The 9,352-nt window shown below is 35.7% G+C and overlaps 1 protein-coding gene across 1 annotated transcript; it reads right to left on the minus strand.

Moving 5' to 3' along the window:
* Window positions 1-4,061: 4,061 nt before the first annotated feature.
* Window positions 4,062-7,750, minus strand: LOC131039705 (zinc finger CCCH domain-containing protein 56). Its single transcript, XM_057972546.2, has 2 exons — window positions 5,690-7,750; window positions 4,062-4,699 (listed from the first exon to the last, which is right to left on the minus strand). Exons 1-2 carry the CDS (start codon window positions 6,615-6,617, stop codon window positions 4,332-4,334), a joined length of 1,296 nt encoding a protein of 431 aa, XP_057828529.1. The 5' UTR covers window positions 6,618-7,750; the 3' UTR covers window positions 4,062-4,331.
* Between the last annotated feature and the right edge of the window lie 1,602 nt (window positions 7,751-9,352).

The following is a 9,352-nucleotide window of genomic DNA, read 5'->3' on the forward strand; positions in this document are numbered from 1 at the left end:
GGCATGGATTGAGGGCTTAGCCTTGTCACGAGGTGGAGGCATGCTATTGACATGTGTTGTAGGTGTAATATCTAGGTGTGCTCACACATGTGTGAACACACCATGTGTAAGAGATAGGATGGCTCATGAAAGAGACAAGAGAAAGGGATAGGGTAGCTACTTTATGACATATTTAAGAGGTAGGGTAGCTACATGTGTGAGGAGCATGCTCACATATATGTGAACAAGTGTAGGGTAGGTAGGCATGCCTATGCATCTAAGAGCATGAGGGAGATAGGGACTCTTGTCAAATGATGACAAGTTTAGATTTTAATCCATCTACATGGATTTAATGGTGAAGATTAAATGGACAAAGATTGAGGATGATGTATTTAAATATGAAATAAAAAAAGTAATAAAAATCAATTAGCCTAAATCAATTAATTAAGCAAGTATTAATTGATTGATTTAGTTGGAGGATTTGGGGATAGGGTTACAGTTAATTAAAGAAATAAATTAATTTAATTAAGGGCGAGGGATAAAGGTAAAAATTGAATGAATTAATAATTATTTACTTAATTAATGAGAAGGATATGATCAAGTCAAATGTGATCAGATAGAGACAAATTTACGTGTCTACAAGATCGATTAGGTTCATAAAAAATGTAAAAGAAAATAAATTTTTCTTAAGCTTATAGTGTAGGCTAATCTAATAAAATGCATATAAATAAACATAATTAACCTACACTAATTAGTTAATGCTAGCTAAGATATGATAATCTAATAACTTACAACTATTATTAAATGTAAGAATGAAAATATAATCAAGGGTACTTGGTTTTATAACCAAAGAATGCACAAAGAATGATGTACCTCTAAATCTAATGTGCATCAACATTTGAAATAGGTCTAGTGCTCATTTTGGAGTCCAAATATTTTGTTCTCTATACAAAGACAAATCCAGGGATCAAGGACAAATCGTAATCATAGATATGCCTTGTCAAGCTTGTATTGTGTTAGTAACAGACCTCTTTTTCCTAATTTTAATTGATTCGTCTAGAGTTCTTTGTGTTTCTTAATATCTATGGAGTGATAATATTTACAAGTGCCTTGGTAGGTCATTCTAGAGGAATGTGTACAAATCATTGAATTAAAAAAAAAGTCATGTGTATGCCTCTAAGAATGCTCACACACAACGAGATTCTTTTTAGTACTCTAATTGAAGTATGTAATGTAAATAATTCATTGATTATTTGATATGTCAAAAAGAATGCATTGAATGCCTTTAAATACAAGGACATAGCAACACATCACACAAATTTGTATTTAGTCAACCTTGAGCAGGAAAGGTATACATGTAAGTTGGCCAATTAAAATTTTGAATATGACAATGATGACTAATGTGTGCATGAGAATATGTAAATACATAGGAATAATAAACAAACAAATAGAGCAATAATGGAGATGTGTAAAGATATAAATGGGAAATAAGTGATAAGTGTATAGGAACATTTGTAATGGATAGGTAGGTGACATAGGACAAGGAATCCAACTTTTGTATCAAATTATACTAATTGTCAATATGTTAATGTATCAAGACACTCACCTTAAAACGAACACAAAACTAAATAAAAAATAGCATGCATATGCAAATTTCCCTATTACAAAAATAAATCTTTGAAGGCCCAAATGAAAATAAATTATATTAACTTGGTAAAAAAAATTATGATGATAGTCTCTCTCAAGAGCTAGATCTAGAGAAAAGAAAATTGCAAAAAATTGCAAGCAAAAAGTACGAGGATGAAAGGAGACCCCATTACCTGAACTCTTAGAATAATCTGCCTAATCTTGATTCTTGAATTAATTCAGGTGCACTAAAAAAAATTTAAGGTTGAAACGTTAGTTTGTTATATGACTTTGTGTGACCTTTCTAAAAAATATTGTGGGTATTGTTGAGATTTTTCAAAAATATAATTTCATGAAATTGTAGTTAGTTTAAGGTTAAAATTTTATGTTCCAAGATTTATAAAAATTGGTGGTTTTTTTAATTTTATTTTGCATTTTCAAGTCAACAAAGTAAATAAACATAAAATTATAAAAAAAATAACTTGATAAATTAAAAATTCTAAATGGTTTTCAAATGGGAGAGAAAATCATAAGCTAGAGGGTCAATTTCTGACTCCACCCCAAAAGCACCCAGTCAAATCTTCTCACTAAAAAACTAGGCCTGCTATTAATTAAGAAAAGATTCTAATTAACCATGTAGCATTTTTGTGGGACAATTTCTAGCTCTACCCAAAATGCACCCACTCAAATCTTCAAACTAAAAAACTAGAACTGCTATTATTTAAGGAAAGATTCTAATTAATCCTGTAGGCATTTTTTTTCGCTTCATGAGACCCCACACATGCTCCTTCAAAATAGACCTTGAAGCCCCAGAAGCCCCCCATAAGACCACAGCCTTATAATGCTTAAGATGCTTAAAAAGATAACTGATGATTCTGTTGTTGCAAATGACAATGCTGAAAATTTAAATTTTCATTATTAAAATTAATGATATAACATTCATTTGAATAAAGCAATTCACACTAAGCACAAATCTGCTGTTACAATATAAAAGTTTTTAATGTATAAAATTTAATGAAACTTCTCATATATTTTTTCCGTTTTATTAACCTTGTTACTTTCATCATCATCTTTGGCCAACTCATTTTTGTTTTCATTTGTTGCTTAGTGTTGTTATATTTTGTAGTAATCCAATTCAGTTTGTATTTTTACAGTCCATTTAACTGATTTCAGTTGCATCAATTCAAAACTCCCATCTCTTCAAGAGTACTGTAACCCTTTCCATAACAAGATACAGAATCTTTTTCATATATAGATTTAATGGTTTGGTATATTAGCATTTTGCTCATTATTTCTCATAGAAAAGTAACTGTAGCCTAAGCATTTTGCACCATCAAAATTACCTCCATAACTTCAGATGTATCAGTATACAAGAAAATAAAACATCTGCCTTCCAAGTTTGCTTGGTGGCATTCAAGAGTTAGGCTGTAAATATTATTCACATTCATTAATAAACCTGCTAGAATGACGCTAAAATAGGGGCCCTAGAATCAATTTTGAGAGAAACTACCCATCTGGCATCAAAAGTGTAAATTTAATCCACACATCTGCAATGTCAATAGACTACAAATTTTCTCTTAGCCGATATCTCCTTAACTTGTCATCTCAACACCCTTTATCGTATATATATGTCTGCCATAAATGAAATGAATGCTCTTCTAGTGACTAGTTTAAGTTTCACTTCATCAAGCCCCATTGTGCCTATATTTACATTTGGCTAGGTCCTTATGTCTAGGACTTATAGTATGGGTATGTCGTTGTATTTCTTTTTATAGTTATTTGAGTTCTTATTTTACTTTCTGAATTCCCTATTTGTAATCCGTCTTCTTTCTACTGCAGTACATGAAATGCCATGCACATTGGTTGGTTGATGGTTAACCGATCATTTGTCATTGATCAGATTATGAATGAGACTTTAAGATCTGACATCCAAAAAATAGAAGACAATGGGTATTGAGGATTAAATTTAGACTGCCAAGGAGATGTAAATAGCTGTATAATTTTGGCATTCATCATTGTCTTTTATCTTTAAATAAGAAATGGTCTGACAGCTTGATTGCTTTGGTAAAGAGTAGCGCACTACAGAAAACTGCCTGAAGTCATGCAGTCTTATCATGACCACAGAGATATGGATATCCTTGCAAAGTAAGATTGAATCAGAGTGGGATGCGCTGAGGGAAATTGTCAATAGACAACACGTTATATAAGCATATAGCATGATACATTCAGTAAAGTCTACAGTCTTAAATACCCATCCACGACCTCACTCACCTAGCCTCTAATAATTAATAATAAGAAAAAAGAGGGGAATCCACGACCTCACTCACCTAGCCTCTCATAGTTAATAAGAAAAAAGAGGGGAAATAATTATGGAGCAAAATAGAACGGAAGTATTAGCAAATCCCATTTATAATGCACTCACACAAATTAAACAAATGACACAGACATGCACAACATTTCAACTGTTCAACATGGAAATTAGCCTTGTTATCAGCAAATTTTTCTTGAAAGGTAGCAGAAGGGCCCAATACAGTGATGGGAGGAAAAATCAACTCCCAGAAGTTAAAAGCCAGAACTCTTATATCCTGTTCGCTACCAGCCTACCACCATTCAGGGCCAGCAACATTTTTTGTTTTCTGTACTATACAATAGTTTCTATTTTTACAACGCTAGCCTTATGAATGAAATCACTGTCATCCAATGAAATACTGTTAACCATATTTTAATTATACCTCATTGGTTATTTCTTCCTCAGCCTGATTCACTTTCTCAATCGGTGATGCAGTTGGGCGAGTTATATACTCCCATTCATTATCCTCAATCCAATCGCCATAAATTTTACTGATTTTATCTGGGCCCTTCCACTTTGGTAAAATCTTTTGACCTTGTTTCTGAACCAGAAAGCTTCCTATGGAACGTTGATTAGAGGTTCCAATAACAAAGTTGTCTGTGTTATAGACAGAAGTTGCTTGTCCTGAACCAGCTTCCATCTGGGATTTTGTCAATGTCCCAGTTTGCTTTAGGTCATTCCGAGGGCCAACCGATGCATCCCCATTATCTGCATCTGCAATGCCTCCGCCAAACTTCTGAAGTTCTGTCCAAAGCAGAAGAACGAATATCACAAATTGATGCCAAGAAACTCAAAGTTTTCCAGTTTAAAATCAAAGATATTTCAAAATAAAGAAAGATGAGATTTAATTGCTTATAGTTGTTTGTTTTCATAATAAGAAGATATTCAAACTCTTCTATTCACTTCTTGGTTTAAAACAGTAATCCAGGCACTGAAATTGGTGAGATATTGGGACATTAATTCCTAATATAATATATGGAAAATGCTAAGGGGAAATTGAAAATTACAGTTTCGACTAAATGATTGATAGCAAAAAATGAAGGGAATTTTCTCGTTCCATTACAAATTCACTCAATAAACATCAAAAAAAGGTGCATTTCCCATTCCATTGCCAGTTCACTCAATAAACATCAAAGAAAACATATATACGTGTATTGAATAGGCAAATAACCTAATGGTGGAACTCAAGTCATTTATATAAAGGTGTTTCTGTGCAATAATGTTATTGTGACTGATGTTAATGTGTATAAGTATGGGCATTCAACTTGGAAACAAAGAAACTCCACAAATTAAATACTAAAAATAGATTTCGCGCTAGGCAAAAGTTCAGGACAACTAGGCAATGAGTTTGGCTTTGTTCATTCATTCTTCAGAGACTAGTGTCAAAACTCATGAACCAGGAAAGAGTATTGTGATATCTATCATGGCCTAACAGTCATTGTAAAGCAACTCTCAAAGACTCCCCTAAAAATGAGAGGCACGCAACAATGGGAAAGATTCAGTTTTTACTCTGGAAATAATGTACAATTCACAGGTATTATGATTTGTGAGATATTGACACCTTCAATCCTACTTGTTGAAGAAGAATTCCTCGGTAAAATTAAAGCTTTAAGTACATCAAAGATATTGAGATTAGGATGACTTTTAAGTAAGATATTGCAGTATCTATAGCTGGAAGTAAAAACATTGAAATTTCTAAGAAGAAGATTAAAACCAAACCAAAGATCCACTCACCTGCCAGACCATGAGCGAAATGGCATTTTTCTCCAAATGGGCAGTGTCCTGTTGTTTCCCATTTGTTGCAAATTCGAGTTTTCCAATTCAAAGGTCTTTGGAATGGTCCATTTCCATTGTTCCCATTTCCAGCCCCATTCCCACTTCCCGTGCTAGTAGTTGGCCCCAAGCTTATAGCTACACTCTCCCTTGACCTTGATTGATCATCGTGCACAAAATTGCAGCTGTCTCCGTAAGGGCAACCAGCCTCTGTATAAAACTTCTTACAATGTCTGGTCTTATGAAACCGCTGTGAATCACCCCCAGCAGCTGAAGAACTGACACAAGGAATCTGATTCTCACCCCGGATCTCCGATCGTGGAGTGTGATCTTCCTGTGCAGCCACAATCTCTTGCCAATTTGGAGGAGGTTTTCTGAGCTCTTCCATCCCATGAGCAAAATTGCAATTGGAGCTGTAAGGGCACGTGCCTGCCCTGAATTTGCAGCAAAGCTTAGTCTTGAAGAACATCCTGCCTGTTCCCTTTCCCTTACCTCCCCCAGATGTTGATCCTCCTTCTGCAGTCCCATTTGAGGGAGGTGGAGTACCAGAGCTTGTCCCTTGAACAAATTCCCCCTGATAACCACCACGGCCTCTGGATCCATTCCCTTGAAAATCACCGTGCGTGTTTTTGGATTTCTTATGCGAGGGTTCACTGCCAGACCGGCTCTGCCGGCCCTCAAACCCCCCTACCCTGTAATCCATACCACCACTCCATCCACCTCCATCCGAAAGCCTATAACCCTGGGATGCTTGATCATATTCTTCCTCAGTTGCCCAAATCTCCTGTTCATTCACACCGGCCCAATAACCATCTACTTCAATTCCAACTCCACTCATTCCCATCCCAATCTCAGCTGCCACACCACTTGTTTCCACTTCATATTCCATTGCCTTCTGGTATTCTTAATCTCCACCAGCGAATCCCTTCTTTGATTTTGATCTGGTCAGACTCGGGACTCAAATGCCAACTCACACTTATTTAGATTCCCGAGATCAGAGTGCTTGCAATTCCTTAATTGGGTTTTGGCCATGTAAAGATCGGGAATCAAAAGTTAACCGACACTTTTAAAGATACCTGAATTCAGAGCATTTGCAATTGTAAAGCCCGGGGCTCAAATGCCAAGACTATTAAGATGTCTGAGTTGAAAGATCGGTTGCAAAAGAATTCTCCAGCAAGGCCATAGAGCGCAGTGACCTAGGGAATACACCTACTTAGAGGAGCAAACACCCCAGCTCTGCAAAACCGAAATTCCCAATAGCCTAGACTCTCTGTATCCAACAAGAGGGGTTGTAACGTTACCCTACCCTACTATGCAATCAAAATGTTTGTAAAATTTCTCAAACAAAAACTACTCAATCAAGAACCCAAAAGATTTCCCCGCAATTATCCACGAATACAACACACCCATTAACTCAAATTGACTGTCCCTCAAAACAAATTCTTCAGATGCAAACAAACCTGTAAAAATATCGATGCCCATAAAATCACCGAAGTTGTCAAAAAGATTCAAACCCCTCAAAATGGTAACCAAAAATAAGAATCTGCAAAATCCCTTACTGAAGTCACTCAGAACAATCAAAAACAATTATAATCTCCCGATCAAACTGCAGGCCAAAACACCCCTTCTGATGAACCCCCCAAAAAAACTGTCAAATCTATGGTTGCAACATGTTAAACAGTTTTTCTGATGTCAGAGTCCGGATCAAAAATTGAAGAAATTTTCTGCCATCAGATCAGTTGGAAAATTTTAATGTTTCCCTTATATAGATATCTAATGTGGTACATCCATTTTCATGTAGGAATTATGTAATTGAATAAAGAAGAAAATAATAATAAAACGACGCTACCTCGTTGGCTGGAAATAAAACCTGAGTATTTTTCACGAGATATTTCACAGCTGGTTTTATAAAGGGGATGGAATCCACAGTGAAATTAAAGCGCCCGCCTGTAATAGAATAAGTTTCAAAAGATAACAAGAATTGCATACACCAATAATATCAAACTGTCGATCTCAAAATTTACCATACGGCCAATAATTTAATAAACAAATTTAGGATGGCTCTTGGGATGTCCAAGAATTGGTTTTATCCTCAATTATTCACAGATGGGCTGCTATTTTTAGAGTAATCTATTTCTAGCTAGTCAAACTAAAGCATATCTTCCTTTCCAAACTATTAATTGGAGATAATGTGTTTTTATTTGGTGATGAAAATAAGATTTTAAATTATAATAAATTTTTTTAGGTAGATGTATTTAAGATATCTTGTAGTTTAATATAATTGTTTAATTATTTAATAAAAATAAAAGTTTAAATTATAATAGAATAGATTTATTGTCAAAGACACTTGGTGTAATGATTTTGTTATGTTGTAGGTACCTAGATGGTGTTGAGTTCAATACAAAAATATACATTTTATTGTTACATATTACTTCTAGCTTGTTATCCCCAATTTTAAACATTTAGTAAAATTGGTATACCCCACAAATTTATGGCCTATTTGTGGTTTTATAGCTCTGTGCACGCTTTTCAAGGTAACTTTGTCACCTCGAGTGTGGTCATTCCTTGGTTTTTTCCCTTGTTTTTGTCCAACTTTGAGTTCAAGGTGGCAATCGGGCCTATAAACCTGATTTACACCAATATTGAATTTAAGGTGCAAATCGGGTTTATAGGCCCAATTTGCACCTACATAAGTCCCTTTTGCACCTAGAAACCCGAAATGTACCTTGACAAGTGCAAATCGGGTTTACAAACCGAATTTGCATCTATATATGAAACTTCGAGTTATTAATTATCCCCTTTTATAATTCAACTGGGAGTCTTTCTCTTCGTTTTAAATCCATTTTCTCTGTGTTTTTGGCTTCGATTTTTCATTCCTAGCTAAGTTGTGTGTGTGTGTGTGTGTGTGTGTGTGTGTGTGTGTGTGTGTGTGTGTGTGTGTGTGTGTGTGTGTGTGTGAGAGAGAGAGAGAGAGAGAGCTCTATTTTGGATTTCCTAGATTTCTTCCTTCATACCGGGTATGTTTTCGTTTTATGTTTTTCCCTTTATTTAGATAGGGTTTTTGAAACCCTATTCTTTCATGGCTTTGTCCATTCAATGAGTGTTCGTGTTGGTAAACCCGAACCCCATTGAATTTTGGTGGTGTTCGAGTTCACCAACCCGAGCACTCACCTCATTGTTTTTCCCATAGTTTGCTTTGACCTTCCTCGATGATGTTCGGGTTTGGAGGCCCGAACAACACCACTTTTGTGATGTTGCTCAGGTCTACAGACCTAAATATTTATGAGTTCTTCCCTTTTTGCAATATTTCGTATTATATCTGTCGTGGTGGAGTTTGGGTTTGTGAATCCAAACAACACCAAATTTTGGTGGAGTTCGGGTTCACAAACTCGTGTTCCACCCCTTGCCATTGCTTTTATGTTTGGGTGATGCATGTCGAGGTCGTAGGCCTGCCATGCGTCGAAGGCTATTGCTTGGTGCATGGTGGGTCTACGACCCTGCCTTGCACTTTGCAACCCTTTGTGTCGTAGCCTTTGTGTATGGCAGGTTTGTAAACCCACCTTACACTAACATTTTTGCCTTAGTGTATGGCGGGTTTATAAACCCGCCTTGCACTGAGATTTG

This window comes from Cryptomeria japonica, chromosome 6 (genome assembly GCF_030272615.1).
Source record: "Cryptomeria japonica chromosome 6, Sugi_1.0, whole genome shotgun sequence".
NCBI lineage: Eukaryota > Viridiplantae > Streptophyta > Pinopsida > Cupressales > Cupressaceae > Cryptomeria > Cryptomeria japonica.

Coding starts and splice junctions, on each gene's coding strand:
- LOC131039705 (XM_057972546.2), bottom strand. CDS start 6,617: ATGGAATATGAAGTGGAAACAAGTGGTGTGGCAGCTGAGATTGGGATG. Junction 4,700..5,689: donor TTTCGCTCATGGTCTGGCAG/GTGAGTGGATCT, acceptor TGCTTTGGACAG/AACTTCAGAAGTTTGGCGGA.